Source organism: Jaculus jaculus, chromosome 2 (assembly GCF_020740685.1).
Source record: "Jaculus jaculus isolate mJacJac1 chromosome 2, mJacJac1.mat.Y.cur, whole genome shotgun sequence".
Lineage (NCBI taxonomy): Eukaryota > Metazoa > Chordata > Mammalia > Rodentia > Dipodidae > Jaculus > Jaculus jaculus.
In genome coordinates this window covers 47,980,589-48,004,473 of record NC_059103.1, presented here as the reverse complement: position 1 = coordinate 48,004,473, position 23,885 = coordinate 47,980,589, and the positions used below count along the sequence as shown (strand labels likewise).

The following is a 23,885-nucleotide window of genomic DNA, read 5'->3' as shown; positions in this document are numbered from 1 at the left end:
CTCACATAATTATTTCAACATCAGAAACATGTCTGGAAGTCACACATTTTCCTTTAAACCAATGCATTGGTACATGTATAAAACTACACCACTCAGGAAGCTGAGGTAGGACAACTGCTGGAAGCTCCCAGGCAGTCAAGCACAAGAACAAAACACTGCCACAAAAGATAACAAACCAGGGCTGGAAAGATGGCTTAGTGGTTAAGGGGCTTGCTTGCAATGCCTAAGGACCTACGTTCCATCTCTGCAGATCCCACATAAGCCAGATGCACAAAGGTGAGGCATGTGCAAGGTCGTACATGTCCACTAGGTGGCACAAGTACTTGCAGTTCGACTTCAGTGGCTGAGGCCCTGGTGCGCCAATTCTCTCTTCTCTCTCTCTAAAATAACAAAATATTAAAAAGTTTTAAATATCTATTTTTAAATTTTATTTATTTACGAGAGAGAGAGAGAGAATGGGTGTGTCACAGGGCCTCCAGCCACTGCAAATGAACTCCAGATGCTTGAGCCACCTTGTGCATCTGGCTTACATGGGTCCTGGGGAATCAAACCAAGGTCCTTTGGCTTTGCAGACAAACACCTTAACCAATAAGCCATCTCTCCAACCCAACCCCCCCAAAATTTTTTTAAATAACAAACTGTCTAGGAATGATGGCACATGCCTTTAATACCAGCACTCGGGAGGCAGAGGTAAGAGGACTACTGTGAGTTTGCAGCCACCAAGGCTACATAGTAAATTCCTGGTCAGCCTGGTGCAGAGTGAGGCCCTACCTTGAATACTAAAATAAAATAAATAACTACAATCTTTCTTTAAAAGAATTAGTATCTTTTTCTTCTTTGTCTGGTTTTTTGAGGTAAGGTCTTACTCTAGCCCAGACTGACCCAGAATTCACTATGCAGTCTCAGGGTGGCCTCGAACTCATGATGATCCTATCTCTTCCTCCCAAGTGCTGGGATTAAAGGTGTGTACCACCACACCCTGCTTTTTTTGTTTTGTTTTGTTTTATTTTGTTTTTCGAGGTAGGGTCTCATTCTGGTCCAGGCTGGCCTGGAATTAACTCTGTCATCTCAGGGTGGCCTTGAACTCATGGCAATTCTCCTACCTCTGCCTCCCGAGTGCTCGGATTAAAGGCGTGCGCCACCACGCCTGGCTATTTTTTTTTTTTTTCAAAACTACTTTTATTTGTTTGAGAGGCAGGAGGGAGTGCAGACAGAGCGGAAACAAACATGCCAGTGCTTCATGCACATGAACTCCAGACCCATACACCACTTTGTGCATCTGGCTTTATGTGGGTACTGGAACTGAACCTTGGGCAGAAGGTTTTGCAAGCAAGTGAGCCATTTACCCAGTTCAACAATTAGCAGCTTCATCTTAGAAATTAGAAGTGAAAGCTGGGTATGGTGGTGAAATAGTGAATTCCAAGTCAGCTTGAGCTAGAGTGAAACCCTACCTTGAAAAACCAAAAAGAGAAAAAAAGAGAGAGCGCAACAGAGAGAAGTTAGAAGTCCATTTGAATTTGGCCTGTTCTTATCAGACAGGCAATCTATCTACAAGAAAAGAAACTCATTACCTAACATATTTTAAGGTGTTAAGGCTATGGAAAGAAAAAGAAATGTGGGATATATATGTGTTCACAAACACATAAGGGGAAATAGGAGAACATATATTGAGATGACACACACACACAAACACACATCCGGCCCCCCCCCCCAACAAGTTTGAGATGAACCTGGGACTGCAAACCTTGTCTCAAAACACAACAATCCAAAAAAAAAAAAAAAGTTGAAAAGATGGTGTGGTGGTGCATGCCTTTAATTCTAACACTTGGGAGGGTAGCTGTGAGTTTGGTGCCTGCCTGAGACCACATAGTGAGTTCCAGGTCATCCTTGGCTACATCAAGACCCTACCTCGAATCCACCCCTTCCCCAAAATAATGTATTCCACTTTATTGTTATTTAAAGTGTAATCAGTTCTTAATTGGGGAGCCGGGCATGGTGGCACACTCCTTTAATCCCAGCACTTGGGAAGCAAAAGCAGGAGGATCATCATGAGTTTAAGGGTACCCTGAGACTACCAAGTGAATTCCAGGTCAGCCTGAGCTACAGTGAGACCCTACTTCAAAAAACTGAAGAAAAAAAAAAAAAGTGGGGAAACATGTGGTCTAAGGAGATGGTTCAGTGTTTGCTTGCAAAGCTGCCATACTGGGGTCCAATTCCCTAGCTACCCATATAAAGCCGGACAGGCATTTAATTGCAGCAGCAAGAGATCATAGTGTACCCATACACATGCAAATACACATATGCATACACAGAAAATGTCTATGTGTATTTAATCAGCTTAATGTCACAAGCAGATAAGGTAACAGGGAATAAAAACTAAGCAAAGTCATGGAGAGCTACAAGAAGTTAATGGAAATATAGTCCATTTCTGGTAGTAAGCACTGTACAATTCATTATCAGAGATACTGGCATTATCTCAATGCAATTATGGTACAGTAAAGAAAACAGTTTGTACAAAATAAATACAGGCTGGGCATGGTGGTGCTGCCTTTAATCCCAACACTTGGGAGGCCAAGATAGGAGAAGTGTTGTGGGCTCAAAGCTACCCTGAGACTATACAGTAAATTCCAGGTCAGCCTGAGCTAGAGCAGAACTCTGTCTGAAGATAATAATAAAAAATTAATTAAAAATAAATAACAATTGTGGGCTGGAGAGATGGCTTAGCGGTTAAGCGCTTGCCTGTGAAGCCTAAGGACTCCGGTTCGAGGCTCAATTCCCCAGGACCCACGTTAGCCAGATAGATGCACAAGGGGGTGCATGTGACTGGAGTTCGTTTGCAGTGGCTGGAGGCCCTGGTGCGCCCATTCTCTCTCTCTCTCTCTCTCTGCCTCTTTCTCTCTCTGTCTGTTGCTCTCAAATAAATAAATAAATAAATAAAAATAAATAGCAATTGTGAGCCAGGCGTGGTGGTGCACGCCTTTAATTTCAGCACTTGGAGGTACAAGTAGGAGGATAGCCATGAGTTCAAGGCCACCCTGAGACTACATAGTGAATTCCAGGTCAGCCTGGACTAGAGTGAAACCCTACCTCGAAAAAACAAAATAACAATAATAAAAAAAAAAGTGATTGTGAATTTATAAAACAAAAACCTTGTGCTGAAGAGATGGTTCAGTAGTTAAAGGTGCTTGCTTGCAAAGCAAAGCCAGACAGTTTACATTCAATTCCCCAGTAGCCATATAAAGCCAGATGCACAAAGTGGTGCGTATGTCTAGAGTTCATTTGCAGCAGCAGGAAGCCCTGGTGTACCCATACTTACTCTGTCGACGTCTGTCTGTCTATCTCTGTCTCTCTCAAATAAATGCCAGCACTGGGGAGGCAGAGGTAGGTGGATCACCATAAGTTCAAGTCAACCCTGAGACTACACAGTGAATTCCAAGTCAGCCTGGGATAGTGTGAGATTCTACCTTGAAAACAACAACAAAATAAAAACCTTGGGCTGGAGAGATGGCTTAGTGGTTAAGTGCTTGCCTGTGAAGCCTAAGGACCTCAGCTCGATGCTCGATTCCCCATGACCCACATAAGCCAGATTCCCAAGGGGACACATGTGTCTGGAGTCCATTTGTAATGGCTGGAGGCCCTGGTGTGCCCATTCTTTTTCTATCTGCCTCTTTCTCTGTCACTCTCAAATAAATAAATAAAAATAAACAAAAAAAAAAAAAAAAAGAATGCCGGGCGTGGTGGTGCACTCCTTTAATCTCAGCACTCGGGAGGCAGAGGTAGGAGGATCTAGGAGGATCGCCATGAGTTCAAGGCCACCCTGAGACTACAGAGTTAATTCCAGGTCAGCCTGGACAGAGTGAGACCCTACTTCGAAAAAAAAAAAAAAAGACTGAAAAAGAAAAACTTTGTAATTCTGGAGCTCTTCTGGGTGATAAGCCTGTTGAGGGTTCATGAGAACCTGGGCAGAAGGAAAACAGAACTTGGGCATTAAGCACACAAGGTACAGTTGTGCACACTCTGGGAAAAACAGAGGTTCTAAGAGATCTACCATCTAAAACGTCCATATATTTATCTTCTCTATAAAGCTTTTTGGTTTTTAGTGATCACTAGGTAAATGAATGTAAATAGTATTTCACTTTAGAAACTAGATAAATTACTAAAGTTAATTTGGTCAAATGCTTCCCTGTTTTCTAGTTTCCTAGATTAACAGCTCCAAATCACTCTCACTCATGTCTTCTAACTTGCTCTAACTATAGCACAGAAAAGGTAAAGGAAATAAATGAGAAAGGGGGAAATGGTCTCAGATACCCAGTATGAAAACAGCAGGTTTGCAATCTACCACGTATATGTGTCTCAAACAAGTACCAAGAAACAGTTTGTGTATTTTGGGGGGAAAAAAATTCTAAGTAAGTGTGAGATCATTTGCTTTAACCATTTCCATTCCTCCTCTGATTAAGTAAGAACACATTAACAGCTTAGTAAGTCATTTTTTTAACTATTTCACTACTCTCAATAGTAATAAGTATCAGGAGCTACTGCTTACCAAGTCTATTCCTAACAGATGTTTTGGGTGCGTATCTTTATTTGATCTTCACTCCAGCTTAGACAAAGACAATGTCTATTTCACAGGATAGGCAAGGCATAGGGAGCTAAAGGAATGTGTCTGGAGGATACCTCGATTAAGGTGCAGGTCTGGAGGTTGAATCAAGGTTTGCTTCATTCTCAAGAACTCACATTCCAGCTGGGCGTGGTGGCGCACGCCTTTAATCCCAGCACTCGGGAGGCAGAGGTAGGAGGATCGCCATGAGTTCGAGGCCACCCTGAGACTACATAGTGAATTCCAGGTCAGCCTGAGCCAGAGTGAGACCCTACCTCGAAAAAGAACTCACATTCCAAGTATGTTTTTCATGTCCTTGGTGCTACAGACTACCCAAAGTCTCAAGCAAACCAACTACACCCCCAGTTTCTCACTTTCATTTCATTTTGTTTTATTTATTTTGTTGTATTAGTGAATCTAGGAACTACAGTATCCTAGCTAGGCAAATTCTCTACCATTGAGGTATACCCCTCATGTATATTACACAAATTTTCAATCCTCAAATCTGAACCTTAAAATTCTTAAGACTCTTGGTTTTTAAGGTACTTTGAGAATCCTCAAGAAGCTACTATTTACAGAAACACTTAATAAATACTTAGGACTAAATATTACTATATATGTGTGTGTGTGTGTGTGTGTATGTGTGTGTGTGTATATATATATATATATATACCCAAACTTTTGGGCAAGGTAAGTCTTACATTGATATTTTCTAATTGTAGTAGATGTACTGTATAATATGATTTCACATCTTCAGATAAGAGCTTCACATTGAATCCTGTTTCTTTAAACAGCATCTCTCGATCATCTGTTGGCCAGTATTGTGCACATTTAACCTAAATTTAAGAATATTAGTTTATAGACATCATGAAACAAGAATACAAACCTCAAATATGCATGCTAAACTTTTTCAAGTATCAAAATTTAAATTTAAAAAGCTGTAAGCAGGGCTGGGGAGATGGCTCAGCAGTTAGAGGCACTTGCTTGCAAAGCCTACCAGCCCAAGTTTAACTTCCTAATACCTGTGCTATGTAAAGCTAGATGCACAAAATAGCTTATGCATCTAGAGTTTGTTTGCATCCCTGGTATCACTTTCTCTCCTTGCTCTCAAAAAAGTGAATAAATTCTCAAATAAATAAAATATTTTTAAAAAGTTATAAACAGTTTGCATATACGTAAAATAGAAATGAAACTTGCTATTCTTAGAGAGGCAGAGAAACAGAGAATGGCACCCCAGGGCCTCTCAGTCAGTGTGAATGAACTCCAGACGTGAGCGCCCCCTTGTGGGCATGCTTGCATCACTGTTGCCTCTATACATGGGATCTGGACAATTCAAACAGGAGTTCTTAGGCTTCACAGGCAAGAGCCTTAAGTCATCTCTCCAGCCAAAACTTGCCATTCTATTTTTTTAAATATTTTATTTATGTATTCATTTGACAGAGTAAGAGGGGAAGAGAGAGAGAATGGGTGTGCTAAGGGCCTCTAGCCACTGCAAATGAACTCCAAATGCATGCGCCCCTTGTGCATCTGGCTAACGTGAGTCCTGTGGAATCAAACCTGGGTCCTTTGGCTTTGCAGGCAAACGCCTTAACCGCTAAGCCAACCCTCCAGCCCCCAAAACTTGCCATTCTAAAAGCATAACCGTATTTTTTTTTCAAGGTATGGTCTTGCTCTAGCCCAGGTTGACCTAGAATTCACTATGTAGCCTCAGGGTGACCTCAAACTTACGACAATCCTCCTACTTCTGGGAATAAGGCATCCTTATAGCCAAAGTTTTAAAAACATCCACTTTGTACTTCTCACAGCTATCAAACTCATAGAAGCATCTTGAAGTCACACTGAAAGGCTTTGCTTCACAAGTGATTTCCACTAAACACTACTTATCTAAAAAGATAAGTATGACCATATGACCCAGCTCTCTTACTCTATCCTATTTCTCGGTGTTAACCTAAAGGATTCCAAGTCAATATATCACAGATATGTTTGCACATCACTTTTTGTTTTGGTACTACTCACAATTGTTAAGTTATGGAAACAATCTAGTTGTCCAACAACTGAAGAATGAATTAACAAAATGTGGTATATATACAAAATGGGAGCCTTTGTCCCAGCTATAAAAAACCATGTCATTTGAAGGAAAATAGATGCAAGTAGGGGATAAACATATTCAGTGCATTAAGCTAGTCTTAGAAAGACAAATGTTTTCTCAATGCAGTTCCTACATTTTATACAGGCATACAAAATCATCTATGTACTTGTGATCTGAAAGTAGACGTGAAAACTGTATACAGGAACAAAGGCTGGGAGGAAGGAATGGAGGGGAATGGGCTCGATGTAAGATACAAAATACAATACTATATGTACAATGAAAAATTGTTATATTTTATTTATTTGAGAGAAAATGTGGGTGTGCCACGGCCTCCTGCCATTGCAAACAAACTCCAGATGCATGCACCACTTTGTGCATCTGGCTTTATGTGTGAACTGGGGAATCTAATACAGGCATTCAGGCCTTATGGAGGAGCATCTTTAACCCTGAGCAATCTCTCCAGCCTGAAAACATTTTAAAATTATAATTCTAAAAAAATTCTCCAGGTATGGTAGAGTACACCTTTAATCCCAGCACTCTGGAGGCTGAGGCAGGATATCACCTTGAGTTGGAGGCCAGCATGGAACTACAGAGTGAGTGCCAGATCAGCCTGGACTAGAGTGAGATACTACTTTGAAAGAAGAAAAAAAAAGAAAAAGAAGAAGAAGAAAAGGATACATTAGTTCTCTGGTTAGAAGCATCCTGGGCACTAGCCTTCAGCAATAAAAGGTCCCCAAATAAAAAGAAAAGTTTAAGAAATGTTCATATGCAATATATTACTCACTGATTCTTTCTCCACAGTTCGGTTTAACATGACAACTGCTTTGGTCTTTTGCTGCCACACCATGAGCCAGAAGTGGCAGCATGTATTAGGAAGTGGACCCTGCAAGATCAGAATGAGAGCATATCAGGGAACAGTGCTAGAAAACAGCAAGGCTTGGAGCAAGGCTTTCTTAATGTGCCAGTGGATTACGTCATGCTATCGAAATCAAGACTTTAAATACACTTGCATTCAAAACAACCCACTTGGTACTACTTAAAATTTGAGCAATAACTGATCAAAACCTTCTATCTACTTAGATAGAATAGAGACTGTTGGGATATTGGCTGGCTTTCAAAGGTGTGACTTGGAGGGGCTGGGGAGATAGCTCAGCCAGTAAGGCACTTCCCTGCAAAGCCTAATGATCCAGGTTTGATTCCCCAGTACCCACATAAAGCTAGATGCACACAGTAGCACCTGCATCCAGAGTTCATTTGTAGCAGTTACAGGCCCCGCTGGGCCTGCCATCTAGCCTCTATACCCTTCTGATGGTCTGCAGAGAGCCAGACTCTATCCTCAGTACAGCTATACTCTGAAATAAAAAAAAAAAGAAAAATAAAGAGAAAGAGAGAGAGAAAGAGAGAGAAAAGCTGGGCATGGTGGTACATGCCTTTAATCCTAGCACTCAGGAGGCATAGGTAGGAGGATTGCCTTGAATTTGAGGCCACCCTGATATTACATAGTGAGTTCCAGGTCAGCCTGGGCTATAGTGATACCCTACTTTGAAAAACCATAGGGGGTGGGGGAAGAGTTGTGAGTTGGAGAACTAGATATTGCGCACTGAAGTACAGGCATGATTTTGCCCCAAAGAGATCCAATCTCACTTATTGGTTCTAATGCTGTCATTATTAATAGCATCTGAGATTAGCCTGGGCTTACAAGAGACCTGCCCCCCCCCCAGTTTAATAATAAACATGATACACAGGCTGGAGAGATGGCTTAGCAGTTAAGGTATTTCCCTGTGACGCCTAAGGACCCATGTTTGACTCTCCAGATCCCATGTAAGCCAGACGCACAAAGGTAAGGGAAGTGCAGGGTCACACATGGCCACTAGGTGGCACAGATCTCTAGAGTTCAATTTCAGTGGCTGAGGCCCTGGCATGCCAATCCTCTATCTCTCACTCTAAAATTAAACAACAACAACAAAAAAAATCAGACAGTTGCTACTGTATAAAGAACCCAGATTTTGGGCTGAGCTAATTGAACAAATACTAGGGCCAGGGAAGGCCAGATCTGTCCCGAGTTCTGTCCCTAGGACCCACATAAACAGCTGGGTATGGTCACGCATACCTATAACACCAGTCTTGTGGAGAGCAGACTGGAGAATCACTGAGGCTCACTGGCCAGTTAGACTGACTGAAAAATGGTAGCTCTGGATTTAGTGACAGACTTGGTCTCAAGAGGGCAGGTAAGCTTTCCACATGCATGCACATACCTGCATGCAGACATGCACACACCAAACATAACACACACACACACAAAAAAAAAAAACTCACAGGTTTTTAATTCAAAGGGATAGGGATTCATCTTTCAGTTCTACCTGCTAGCAATGATACCAACTTTCTAATCTGCAAAATGTATATACTATTATCAAGGGGCCAATTTTTTTGTTAGTTTTTTAAGGTAGGGTCTCACATTAGCCCAACCTGACCTGGAACTCACTCTGTAGTTCCAGGCTGGCCTTGAGCTCATGGTGATCCTCCACACCCCTGGCCAAAGGGCTGATTTTAAAAACAAAAACTGATGGGGGGAAGGAAGGACAATGATTAATAAGTAACGATGAACAATAAGAGCATTAGTGGTAATACACATTAACTATCTCTAGTGTTTTCTATCCTTTGACCTGTTTTCTGAGTATGTATTCCTAACATGCTAGGTACAAAGGCAAAAGGTATGAATGAAGCCAGATGTGTGGTGCATGCCTTTAATTCCAGCACTCAGGAGGATCACCATGAGTTCAAGCCCACCCTGAGATTGCACAGTGAATTCCGGATCAGCCTGAGCTAGAGCAAGACCCTACCTTGAAAAACCAAAAAGAAAAAAAAAAGTACCTGGGGTATTAAGTAGGAATTTTCTTTTTTTTCTTTTCTTTTTTTTTTTTTTTTTTTTTTTCCAGGTAGGGTCTCACTCTGGCTCAGGCTGACCTGGAATTCACTATGTAGTCTCAGGGTGGCCTCGAACTCTCAGAGATCCTCCTACCTCTGCCTCCCAAGAGCTGGGATTAAAGGCGTGTGCCACCACGCCCGCAAGTAGGAATTTTCTTTATCATAATGGATTTTAGAAGTTTTATAAAGGGACCCCTATTCCCATTATTACTATACATTATATACGTTATTACTGATAAAAAGCAGTAACAAATACTACAACAAATAATGCATGGAGTTTCTCAAGACATCATTTTTTATATGATAAGACAGAAAATAATAGAGATATAAATGCTTGGTGAGTTAAGTCATTTGATATGGTAATTACAAGGTAACACAATAAAAATCAAGGGATCTATTGTAATGTCACATTTTTGCTTCATCTTTCCCACTATATGACCTTCCTCAGTGAAATAAGACAACTGTCTAGAGGTTTAAATTAGGAAAAAAAAAAAAAAGTGTTGGTGCTATTAGCCAAGGCCCTCATGTGAGATAAAGAGTGACCAGGAGGATAAGCAAGAATTACTCCTACTAAAAAAGGGCTGGAGAGATGGCTTAGCGGTTAAGCGCTTGCCTGTGAAGCCTAAGGACCCCGGTTCGAGGCTCCATTCCCCAGGACCCACATTAGCCAGATGCACGGGGGGCGCACGCATCTGGAGTTCGTTTGCAGTGGCTGGTAGCCCTGGCGCACCCACTCTCCTCTCTTTCTCTCTGCCTTTTTCTCTCTCTGTCTGTCACTCTCAAGTAAATAAATAAATAATAAACAAAAAATTAAAAAAGAAAAAGATACTAAAAAAGCTGGGCGTTGTGGCACACGCCTTTAATCCCAGCACTCGGGAGGCAGAGGTAGAAGGATCGCCATGAGTTTGAGGCCACCCTGACACTCCATAGTGAATTCCAGGTCAGCCTGAGGTAGAGTGAGACCCTACCTCATAAAACCAAAAAAAAAAAAAAAAGAAACTAAAAAGAAAAAGGTACACCTGTGGTTTCAGCATGGAGGAAGAATGGTACTTATGTGTGGAAGTGTCCAATTCTGCAAAACCATATGGGTGGAAAGTATCGGGGAACTCAGCAGGATATCTGCCTGCCATTTGGAACACCTGGCCTCTACCCCCTTTTGATGTCCTGCAGATAACCAGACCCTATCCACAGCACAGCTATAGTCTCCGAAGATATATTAAAGATGACAGTGAGGGCTGGAGAAGATGGCTTAGTCGTTAAGGCATTTGCCTGAAAAGCCTAAGGACGAATGTTCCAATGTTCAACTTTCCAGGTTCCATGTAAGCCAGGCACACAAGGTGGCAAACGCATTTGGAGTTCAATTACAGTGGCTGAAGGCCCTGGAGTGCCAATTCTCTCTCTTGCATTAAAAAAAAGTGGGGAGAGGGAGGGTATTACCATGGGATATTTTTATAACCATGGAAGTTGTTTAAATAAAAATTTAGAAAAAAAAAAAAAGCTAGGCATGGCGGCATATGCCATTAATCCTAGTACTTAGGATGTAGAGGTAGGAAGATCTCTGTGAGTTCAAGGCCACCCTTAGACTACACAGTGAATTCCAGGTCAGCCTAAGCTACAGCAAGACCTTACCTTGAAAAACCAAAAAAAAACAAAAAACAAAAAACTGTATTTGAGAGAGAGGCAGACAGAGAGAGAGAAAGAGGTGTGTGTGTGTGTGTATATACATATACGTGTGTGTGTATATATATATATATATACACACACACACACACACACACACACACACACATACATACATACATACATACATACATACATACATACATACACACATATACATATATACACACATATATACGTATATAGAGAATAGGAATGCCAGGGCCTCTAGCCACTGCGAACGAACTCCAGATGCATGTGCCACCTTGTGCATCTGGTTTATGTGGGTATTGGGGAATCAAACTTGGATACTTTGGCTTTGCAGGCAGGCACCTTAACTGCTAAGCCATCTCTCCAGTCAATAAAACTGTTCTTTAAAAAACAAATTAGTGCTGGGTGTGGTGGCGCATGACTCTAATCTCAGCACTTGGGAGGCAGAGGTAGGAGGATCACTGTGAGTTCGAGGCCAGACTGAGACTACATAATGAATTCCAGGTCAGCCTGAACTAGCGTGAGACCCTACCTCGGAAAAAAAAAAAAAAAAAATTAGTGATCTGGGCATGGTGGCGCACGCCTGTAATCCCAGCACTCAGGAGGCAGAGGTAGGAGGATTGCCACAAGTTCTAGGCCACCATGAGACTGTATTAGTAAATGCCAGCTCAGCCTGAATTAGAGTGAAACACTACCTTAAAAAATGAAAGAAAAAAACTTAGTTGCATGTCTGTTATGGGGGAAACCAACAATTCTCTTAATTGGACTGGAGACCTGCTCCATGGTAGGGAATATATGCCTGGCACTAAAAACTTAATCAAAAGCCTATGGCGGAGGTCATGAATCTCTAGGAGTATAATACCTGCTCTTGTCTGGTTAAATGTATATATTATGCTCATCAAACTGCCCTATAATCACTTTACTTAACATTCAGTCATACCCATATATCAATGCTACTTTTACTTTTGACTAGAGAAACTTCTCTTCATATAGCAGTGACCACTGGGATGACCCAAGAGGCACCATAGTACTGAGAAGTGACAGAGGAGTGTTTAGCACTGAAAGATCTCTATCACACCCTCCAAGGCTCAGGGCTCATTTCCGAAGAGGTGGCAGAAAGAATGTAAGAGCAAAGGAAGGGCAGAACTGTTTACAATACACACTTCTAGACACAAAATGGCCTGGATATCCATGACCTCACAGTGCCTAGCACTACCTTCACAAGACTCTCATAACAGGCAGAAGAAGATGAGATCAAAATAAGAGAGAGTGGGATGGAGAGATGGCTTACCGGTTCAAGCGCCTGCCTGCAAAGCCAATGTACCGAGGTTTGACTCCCCAAGACCCACATAAGCCAGATGCACAAGGGGATGCAAACATCTGGAGTTCATTTGCAGTGGCTGGAGGTCTTGGCAGGCCCATTTTCTCTCTCCCCCCCCTCCCTGCTTATTTCTGTCTCTCAAATAAATAAATGAATAAATAATAAAAGAAAGACTAATTGAGAGGGGGAGGGGATAGGATGGAGAGTGGAATTGTGAAGGGAAAAGTGGGAGGGGGGAGGGAAGTATCATAGTTTATTATCTGTAATCACAGATGCTGTCAATAAAAAAAAGTTAAAAAACGAAACAAAACAAAACAGGTGAGCTCTCAAAGGTTTCTCCAACTATGCATCACAGGGGAAGAACTCCAAGCCACACTATCAGAGCAGTAGCAAAAAGCTTTGTGTTCAATAAAACCAAGAAAGGGCTGGACAGATGATTTTGCGGTTAAGGTGTCTGCCTATACCTAAGGAGCCAGGTTCAATTTTCCAGGTCCCACATAAACCAGATGCACAAGGTGGCACATGTGTCTGGAGTGTGCCCCTTCTCTCTCTCTCTCCCTTTCTCTCTGTCTCAAATTCAAAAATAAATAAAAATAAAATAAAACCAAGAAAGTTATTCTGCCTGACGAGAAGTGGACCAACCCACTTCATAAGACTTCACTTCACAGACATATTTATTTTATAACCACAAAAAAAAACACTGAAATAGCATTTAGTTAGCAAAATCAAGATGGAATTTCAGCTATGTTTTAAAGCACAATGAATACAAACTCTAGTTCTCAGACATCTGCTTGGTATCACACTACTTGCCTGTGTTAAGACGTAACTCCTTTGCGCCTCTTCAATGTCAACTAAGCTGGCATTAATATAGTCATTTTCCATATTCTGAAGTTTAACACGACTGTGATCATCTGCAAAGAGAGAATGATAAATCATAAGTATCACTTCAGCTCTCTTGTTGTTTAAGATTTCATAGTATTTATAGAATCTAAGGTTTTATAGAAACAAAAAGAAACAGGCAGGCATGATGGTGCATGCCTTTAATCTCAGCAATTGGAAGCAGATACAGGAGGATCACTGTAAGTTGGGGGCCACTCTGAGACTATATAGTGAATTCCAGGTCATCCTGGGCTAGAGCAAGACTCTACCTCGCAAAACAAAAATAAAGAAACAAACAATAAATAAGTGCCATAGGAGAGTAGAGACAAATTCTGATGGTCCTTTTGCAAATAAGTAAAACCATTGTCTTGTTACTGTTGTGCTGCGACGAAAGTGCTTCTGTTAATGAGTACACCAGCTAGAGTTACTTGGACAACTGGCCAGCATGAAAATGCAGAACAATGAATAAAACAAGGAGAAGATCATTTAGTTTTGGTGGTATCCAAACAAAAAGCTATTTGAAGCCAGGTATAGTGGCCCACGCCTTTAATCCCAGCACTCAGGAGGCAGAGGTAGGAGGATCGCCATGAGTTTGAGGCCTCCCTGAGACTACAAAGTGAATTCCAGGTCAGCCTGGGCTAAAGTGAAACCCTATCTCAACCCCCCCCCACAAAAAAGCCATTTAACCTCATAGAGATGAGAATAAGCCAGGGACTATGAAGTAAACCTTTAATTCCAGCACTTAGGAGGCAGTGGTCAGAGGATCCTGTGAAGCCTGCCTGAGGCCAACCAGAGATAGTGAATTCTAAGTCAGCCTGGGGTAGAGCGAGACCCTACCTTGAAAATCCTGAAGAGAGGTGACTAGATCTTGGTAGATATGCATTCAACTCTATTTAGTAATTATGTTTAGGTTAAGTGCTAGAAATACCTGGAACATTATGACTGTATTCTTTAAAAGAAAAAGGTACTAAAAAAATGTTTTGTTACCTAAGACTACATTAACAAGTCTTGCTTTTTTTTGTTTGTTTGTTTTGTTTTTTGAGATAGTGTCTCACTCTAGTACAGGCTGATCTAGAATTCACCCTGTAGTCTCAGGGTGGCCTTGAACTTAGGTGATCCTCCTACCTCTGCCTCCCAAGTACTGAGATTAAAGGCGTGCGCCAGCATGCCCAGCAGATACTTTTTGAGACAGGGTCTAGTATATCCCAGATTGGCCCTCAACTTGGTATGTAGCCGAGGATGACCATGAACTGACCGTCTACCACTACCATCCCCAATGCTGGGATTTCTGGTGTAGGCCATCACTTTTAAACTAAAACACTGTCCACACTATCATCACTATATGAAGGAAAATGTTATATGACTTTAGTTTTACACATCAATTTATCTAAGATGTTTCTGCTGGAAATAAACCAAAACCTCTGTACATATTACATGTCACTGCCAACAGAAAAACTAAGACCTTATAGTAAATCACATATACTTGTGTTCTGGGAAAGATGATGTCAGCAAGCCCTTTTTTTTTTTTTGTTTCGTCACCACTCTTTAACTGTTAACATTATACAAGGTGGTAAGAAGCTCAGCAACTAATTAATGAAATGAAGACTAACAAGCAATGTACCAAGAGAAGAATGCATGCTTTGTAAAAGCTACATATTTGAAAAATTTAAGATTCACTAAAACATCTTGCCAAAAGAATGCATTTTCCCGTGTTGCAATCAAGGAATACAAACTAACCCCCGACCACACACATACATTGCACAACTCAATACAGCATGTTGGCCAACATGCAACTGGGACAGTTAAGCTCAGAGGCTGCTGGGACTTCATGACCCTGAATGGCACTTTTCCAGACCATGGCAGAAGAAAAGCCTACAACTCCAGCAGCTTGGCACTTGATACCTTACTCTTGGAGTTCTGAACTAGGATTCACTATTATTTTCTCTGGTCACTAACACCTACACCATTTACCCCAAAACTTCATGAAGAAAATAACACATACAGTGACTAACAGCACAGATGAATCCTGGGGACCTGAGGGGTGGGTGGCAAATGCTACAAGAAAGCCACCCAGACTCCCGCAGCTCCTGCTTCCCTGCAAGCATCTGCTTCTTGTCTAGAATTAACTCACACAATGAGCAGAAGCACAGGCGCACCACTGAATTATTTCAGGTTAAAAACAAAGTATTTTGGGGGCTGGAGAGATGGCTTAGCGGTTAAGCGCTTGCCTGTGAAGCCTAAGGACCCCGGTTCGAGGCTCGGTTCCCCAGGTCCCACGTTAGCCAGATGCACAAGGGGGCGCACGCGTCTGGAGTTCGTTTGCAGAGGCTGGAAGCCCTGGCGCGCCCATTCTCTCTCTCCCTCTATCTGTCTTTCTCTCTGTGTTTGTCGCTCTCAAGTAAATTTAAAAAAAAAAAAAGTATTTTTGTTGTTGTTGTTCTTATTTTTACAGGTAGGGTTTTGCTCTAGCCCAGGCTGACCTGGAATTCCTTATGGAGTCTCAGGGCAGCCTCGAACTCCAAGTGATCCTCCTACCCCTGCCTCCCGAGTGCTGGGATTAAAGGCGTGCGCCACCTTTAAATGTTTAAAAACATTTTTAAGCCAGAAAAAAAAAATTTATTTGCAAGCAGGGAGGGAGAGAGAAGAGAGAGAGAGAATGGATACACCAAGACCTCCAGCTACTGCAAATAAACTCCAGATGTATGCGCCACTTTGTGCATCTGGCTTTACATGGGTACTGAGGAATTGAACTTGGGTTGCTTGGCTTTGCAGGCAAGTGGCTTAGCCACTGAGACATCTCTCTAGCCCCCAAAACAGTTTTAAAAGTTCGTTAGCAAATGGCAATCCTTGGGAAAACTCTATAGTTCTTTAAAATTAGTCACAAGTGGTTTAATTGGCTAGAGGCTCTGGTGTGCCCATTCTCTCTTTCTCTATCTGCCCCTCTCCCTCTCTCTCTTTTTCTAATAAATAAATAAGTAAGTAAGTAGGTAAAATTAAAAAAAAAAAAAAACTTGGGTTGGAGAGAAGGCTTAGAAGTTAAGGTACTTGCCTGCAAAGCAAAAAGACTTCAGTTTGACACCCAAGGACCCACATAAGCCAGATGCACAAGGTTGTGCATGCGTCTGGAGTTCATCTGCAGTGGCTAGAGGCCCTGGTGGGCCAATTCTTTCTCTCTGCCTCTTTCTATCTCTCAAATAAATAAAAATAGAATAAAATAAAAACTTGCCTGGTGTGGTGCTGCATGCCTTTAATCCCCGTATTTGGAAGGCAGAGGTAAGAGAATCACTGAGTGTTTGAGGCTACCCTGAAACTACAGAGACTAGTGGTAGACTGAGACCTTACCTTGAAAAAACTGAAACAAAAAGCAAAAACAATTTTTCTAAGTATACTTTGATTTAGAAGAGATTTAGACAGGCAGTTTCTGGTGATTAAAATACATCACCTTGGACTGGAGGGGTGACTTAGCAATGAAAGCACTTGTCTGCAAATCCAAAGAACCCAAATTCGATTGCCCAGGACCCATGTAAGCCAGACGCATGAGGCGGCACATGCACCTGAAGTTTGTTTGCAATAGCTGGAGGCCCTGGCACACTCATCATGCACCTGAAGTTTGTTTGCAGTAGCTGGAGGCCCTGGCATAATCATTCTCCCACCCCACCCCACCCCACCCCCGCTTCTTTCTCTCTGTCTCTCTCAAAAATAAAATAAAATAAAATACATCGCCTTAAAATAGCTTTGTAAAAAGACCATTCATATGCACATTTCAGGAAGTGAAACTATCAAAGTCTCTTATGAGAACCTGTGACTATGATTTACAGTACTCAGCAAATATAAATATAACATCACCCTCTTCATCAACTAAGAATCATTTAACAACTAATTGAAATAATCTGTGAGAGCTGATTCAGGTTCCCTGGTAAGCTAGGACCAAATGTCACCTTTTCCTACTCCACTCCTAAGAGTTCTGGATCTGTGAGCTGCCCATCTCAAACTAACTTCTGAGATGGTAGCATGCTGGGATAGAGTGCTTGCCTAGTATTGACAAGGTATTGGTGCTCCATCCTACTGACTGAAAAGACAAAACAAAACAAACTTCTGACTTCTGAATTAGAAATAAAGCAGAAAGTTACATGCTTTCTCTTTTTCTACATTTTATTCTGCCTAGGAATCTCTGAAATTGAGTTATCAAAATAACAGTGTTAGGACTCTGGACTCCCTGAATACCAAAGCCCATAGTACTTAATCTCCCTGAATACCAAAGCCCACAGTACTTAATCACTGTTTGATGTCTGTAAGTATTTCCTTCTCTATCTTTTAAACGCTGCAGTAGGGGAAGAAAAGGAAACCAGTACCACTAGACTCCATGGAATACCAGAAAAGCCAACAAACCACACTTCCACAGGAAATCGTATTTCTCAATACCTAATAACCCAGCAGCAGAACTTTAGCAAAAATGTTTTTTGGGCTGAAGAGATGGCTTAGCCATTAAGGTGTTTGCCTACAAAGTCAAATGACACAAATTCAACTCCCCAGGACCCATGTAATCCAGATGCCCAAGGGGTGCATGAGTCTGGAGTTTGTCTGCAGTGGCTGGAGGCCCTTGGGTACCATTCTCTATTTGCCTCTTTCTATTCTCTTTCTCTCTCAAATAAATACATAAACATATAAATAAATAAATAAATAAATAAATGTTTTTCCTTGATAGGGCATTATCTGCTCTTAATCCTTGCCGAAATAAATGAGGAAATTCAGTATTTTTCTGAGGTATAGTTTATAAAATGGACAGAAATTAAGCCAACTTCTGATGAAGAACCTCTAGGCCTCCCTCTCTTGGGCAGTACATTTTCCAGTTCGTTTGCATGTCTGTTTATTTTTTGGTATTCGAGGTAGGGTCTCACTGTGGCTCAGGCTGACCTGGAATTCACTATGCAGTCTCAGGGTAGTTTCAAATTCATAGCGATCCTCCTACTTCTGCCTCCCAAGTGCTGGGATTAAAGGTGTAAGCCACCACGCCCGGCCATTTTCCAGTTTTGTATCTCAAGAAAGGACTTGCTCTGGATGTGGTCTAAACTGAAAATAGACAACTTCCTCTTTCAACACTGCTATAATAAACTAAAGTAAATAAATAAACAACTACACACCTAAATTTTAAAAAGCTGTTGGTTTCATCTAATTTATTACTATTATGAAAGCTTCTCCTATTGGAGTTTTCGGTGTCAAACAGGGAGGGTTCGTGTTCATGGCAGAAACCAATAACATAAACAGAACAAGGAGAAAACCAAGTTTATGAGTATAGCACTAACAACTGACTTTCCCTCTTAGATATGCTTGTTCTTTTCAAACAGTGATGCCCATTCTTACATGGTACTTTTCCTGTCACAAATGCAAAGCATTTTGGAAATAAACCCACACTATTCAATTCCAGAAGTTAACTGTCCCAGAACAACTATGAATTCTCATTCATAAACTGAATAAGCCAAAGTCAAAGCCCAAGCTAAAACCCAAGCCATACATAAGCACTACCGTATTAATGGAGAAGAAATACAAATTTTAGCACACATAAATGTACTAAATTATAATTGCTTGCTTGCAAGGAAAACTCTATTTCATAGGTTTTCTTCGACCATATAACAAAGCAGAATCACTTGCAACATGCCAGCAACTGTATGACACATTTTACTGTGTTACCACTTTCTATCCCCACAGCTTTAAAGTAGATATTATCATGCTCACCTTACTAATATGGGGAAGTAATAATACACTAGAAAGTCACAAAGGGGATTTGAATCTATGTTTGTCAGACAGAAGAGACTACATGTTTCCCATATTACAGTGCCTCTTTTTGTTTTTCTTTTCTTTTTTTTTCTTTTTTTTTTTTGAGGCAAGGTCAACAGACAGACTGGCCTGGCTTTTTCTATGGGGGGGGGGCGCACAGGGCCTCAAACCACAGCAATCAACTCCAGACACATGCGCCCTTCCCCCCCCCCCCCGCTTGTGTCCATGTGGACCTTGTGCACTTGCATCACTGTGTGTCGGGCTTATGTGGGACCTGAAGAGTCGAAGATGAGTCCTTAGGCTTCACAAGCAAGTGCTTTAAACATTAAGCCATCTCTCCAACTCAACTGCCTCTTTTGGCACAATAAATTGTCTATCTTTGCTGTCCTTTCCATATCCTATTCACCAGTCATCACCTTTCACAATATTGTCATCTCAGGTGTATCATGGTTTATACAAGCCCTCTTTCTTGAAATCCAGCCTCTGTTACATATCCTCTGTAACCTCCCAGAAGGTACCCTGTCCATAATGTTGTGTGTATCTATATAAGAGAGGAAAGGGGAAGCAATGAGGAAGGGAAAGGAGAGGGAGGGAGAAGAGAGATGGTAGAAAGGAAGAAGAAAGGAGGAGATGAGAAGGAAGAGAGGAGAAAGAGAACACACCAGGGTCTCCAGCCACTGCAAATGAACTCCAGGTGCATGCACCACTTTGTACATATGGCTTTACATTGGTACTGGGGATCGAATCCAAGCTGTCAGGCTTTGCAAGTAAGTAGTTTAACTGCTGAGCCTTCTCCCCAGCCCTATAAAATGAATTATGTCCTACTTTTTTTGTTAAGGATTAGAGAAGAGAAAAAACTTTATTAGATTAAGAGGAGGAAGTAGAGAGCAGTCCTTCCATGTGAAGGCAGAAGGCGGTAGAGAGGCCACAGGGGAGTAAGGGTCCCCTCCCCACCATTCCAGCCTAGCCAGGTGGGTTGGGACATAGAAAGGCCTACTAGAGCAGAGACCTAGAGGTTCAGGAATCAGGAGAGATGAATAGCTAAGAAGAGCTGTTCTGCTTTGGGGGGAAAAAAAAAAAAGGAAAAATAAAAATAAACCTTATTTATTGGGTTGGAGAAATAGCTTAGTTGTTAAGGTACTAAAGCCTAAGGACCCAAGTTCAATTACCCAGAACCCACTTAAGCCAGGTACACATGGTGGTGAGTGCATCTACAGTTTGGTTGCAGTGGCTACACGTCTTGGTGCACCCATTCTCTCCCTCCCTCTGTTTAATAACTCTACACACATGCACCCCCTTGTGCATCTATCTGGCTTACATGGGTCCTGTGGAATCAAACCTGGGTCCTTTGGCTTTGCGGGCAAATGCCTTAACCATTAAGCCATCTCTCTAGCCCTAGTCAATATTCTATACAAAGGTAGAACTTTCCTATGTCCAACCTACTTTTTTTGTTGTTGTTATTTTGTTTTTTTGAGGTAGGGTCTCCCTCTAGCCTAGGCTGACCTGTAATTCACTATGTAGTCTCAGGGTGGCCTAAAATTCATGACAATCCTCCTACCATAGACTCCTAAATGCTGAAAGTAAAGGCATGTGTCACTAAACCTGGCTTCTTTTTTATTTTTTTGAGGTAAGGTCTCCCTCTAGCTCAGGCTGATCTGGACTGGAATTCACTATGTAGTCCTAGCCTGGCCTCGAACTCACAGCTATCCTCCTACCTCTGTCTCCCAAGTGCTGAGATTAAAAGCATGCACCACCATGCATGGCAGAGTTGAAGTGTTTTTTTAATATTTTTATTTATTTATTTGTAAGCAAAAAGAGAAGAGAGACAGAAAGAATGGGCCCTCCAGCCGCTGCAAACAAACTGAACATGCATATGTCACATGGGTACCAGGGAACTGAACACAGGTTGTTAGGCTTTGCAGACAAGCGCCTCAACTGCTGAGCCACCTCCCTAGCCCGAGATTTTAAGTTTTGACAAGCCCCTTATATAACCATCGCAAGAATATTTTGCCAAGTGACTGCTAACCAACTATAGGCTTTATTCTCAGTGGAGCCCTAGTAATCTTACAGAGTAAGTTGGTGACTTCCCACTTCTCATTTTCAATTCAAATACAGTTATGTTTGGTAAATTTCATTTTTATTTCTGTCACTGATTCCCCCCAACCCCCGTGCCCCAAGGTAGAGTCTCACTCTAGCCCAGGCTGACATCAAACTCACAGCAATCCTCCTATTGCTACCTCCCAAGGACTAGGATTCCATGTGTTCCACCTTTTTGGTTTTTGTTTTCTCCAGGTAGGGACTTGCTCTAGCCCAGGCTGGCCTGGAATTCTCTATGTTGTATCAGGCTGGCCTGGAACTCATGGTGATCCTCCAACCTCAGCCTCCTTAGTGCTGGGATTAAAGGTGTGCACTACCACAGCCACCCTCATTAGAAATCTTGAAGAAGGTATTTGTGAATTAGAGGGTTTCATCGATGACTCTGAAACACCTCTTAGTTTCAACCCACTACACATATATGTGCTACTGGGGATTAAACTGAGGATCTCAGGCAGGGTAGGCAATTGCTACACAACTGGGCTACATGCCTATAGTCCCTTTAGTTATTTTCATTTTGAGACAGGATCTTGCTAAGTATTCCACGCTGGCCAAAAACTCATCATGTAGCCTAGGAAAGAGGCAGGTTTTGAACTTGGGATCCTCCTCTCTTTGCCTCCCAAGGAGTTGGAATTATAAGTGAGGTCCACCATTCCACACAACTTATACTTATTTGTTCCTTTAAAAAAAAAAAAAAATTGGGCTGGAGAGATGGCTTAGCGGTTAAGCGCTTGCCTGTGAAGCCTAAGGACCCCGGTTCGAGGCTCGGTTCTCCAGGCCCCACGTTAGCCAGATGCACAAGGTGGCGCACGCGTCTGGAGTTCGTTTGCAGAGGCTGGAAGCCCTGGTGCGCCCATTCTCTCTCTCCCTCTATCTGTCTTTCTCTCTATGTCTGTCGCTCTCAAATAAATAAATTAAAAATTAAAAAAAAAAAAAACAAAAAAAAATAAAATTAAAGCCAGGCATGGAGGCGCACACCTTTAACCCCAGCACTCGGGAGGCAGAGGTAGGAGTATTGCCGTGAGTTCGAGGCCACCCTGAGACTCCATAGTGAATTCCAGGTCAGCCTGGGCTATAGTGAGATGCTACCTCGGAAAACCAAAGGAAAAATAAAATTAGCTGGGCATGGTGGCACACGCCTTTAATCCCAGTACTAGGGAGGCAGAGATAGGATTGCCAAGAGTTCAAGGCTACCCTGAGACTACATAGTGAATTTCAGGTCAGCCTGAGCTAAAATAAGACCCTACCTTGAAAAAAAAAATTAAGAGCTGGGAGTGATGGCACACACCTTTAATCCCAGCACTCGGGAGGCGGAGGTAGGAGGATTGCTGTAAATTCAAGGCCACCCTGAGATTACAAAGAGAATTCCAGGTCAGCCTGAGCTAGAGTGAAACCCAAACTTTAAAAAAAATTAAATATGTTATTTATTTTGAGAGAGAATAGGAGCACCAGAACCTTTATGTTGGAACAAACTCCAGACACATGCACCCTCTTGTGGCGTGTGTGTGACATTGTGCACTTGTGTCACTGTGCGTCTGGCTATGTGGGACCTGGAGATTCGAACATCAGTTCTTAGGCTTCTCAGGAAAGCACCTTAACCACTAAGCCATCTCTCCAGCCCTATAGCTTCCTTCTTAAATTTTATTTTATTGTTTATTTGAGAAAAATAGGCAGAGAGAGAAAGAAAGAATGGGAGCATCAGAGCCTCTAGCCACTTCAAACAAACTCCAAACACATGTACTACCTTGTACATCTGACTTATGTGGGTCCTAAGGAATTGAGCATGGGGGCCATAGGCTTTGCAGGCAAGTGCCTTGACTGCTAAGCCATCTCTCCAGCCATATTTGTTCTGCTTCCCACTGACCTGTTGATTCCTTTGTAGTTTTCTTTATCCCCTAAACTGCCTGTACTCCAGTAAAGTAATGCTGAGGCTTTTCTGGTAGAGAGGGTGTACTGGCAATCAAGCCCCAAACTTTGTACATCCTGAGAACAAGCTTTGCTCCTAGGCTACACTCCAGTGCTGTTGATGCATCTTTAGAAAAATCAGGGGTCAGTCTCCTGAGAAATTGTCCCTCACTGTCCCTGGAAGTCACTATTTATTGTCTTGTACTTTATCCCTGGATTCTGGTACCAATCTTGCTGCCTGATGATTTCACTAACTCTCTAGAACAGTGTTCTTAATGAGAGGTCTTCAGCTGCATTCTTAATTTTTTTTTTGGGGGGGGGGTTCAAGGTAGGGTCTCACTTTAGCCCATGCTGACCTGGAATTCATTATGGAGTCTCAGGGTGGCCTCGAACTCATGGCAATACTCTTACCTCTGCCTCCTGAGTACTGGGATTAAAGGCATGCAACACCATGCCCAGCTTTTAATTTTTTTTTTTTAAGGTAGCATACAAAGAAATGGTCCTCTTTCTCTCCCTAAATAGTTCTCCATAAACATGAAACAATACATCCCATGAACCTTTCTCTGTTCCCCTTCCTTATCTCTCTCACAGTCCCCTTTCTATTTTTCATAATATGTACACAAACATATAAATTTAAGTCAAAGGTCTGC

General features: G+C 42.0%; 1 protein-coding gene across 3 annotated transcripts in view; it reads right to left on the bottom strand.

Moving 5' to 3' along the window:
- The window catches only part of Ptpn2 (protein tyrosine phosphatase non-receptor type 2), a 92,208-nt gene that overhangs the window by 42,503 nt on the left and 25,820 nt on the right, over nucleotides 1–23,885 (bottom strand). For 2 of the 3 annotated variants that reach the window (XM_045144532.1, XM_045144531.1), the window contains exons 3-5: nucleotides 13,393–13,493; nucleotides 7,471–7,569; nucleotides 5,299–5,433 (exon numbers count right to left, since the gene is read on the bottom strand). In XM_045144532.1, coding sequence (XP_045000467.1) covers nucleotides 5,299–5,433; nucleotides 7,471–7,569; nucleotides 13,393–13,493 — 335 coding nt within the window. The remainder of the gene's footprint in view (nucleotides 1–5,298; nucleotides 5,434–7,470; nucleotides 7,570–13,392; nucleotides 13,494–23,885) is intronic. The other variant, XM_045144533.1, reaches the window with a different exon arrangement.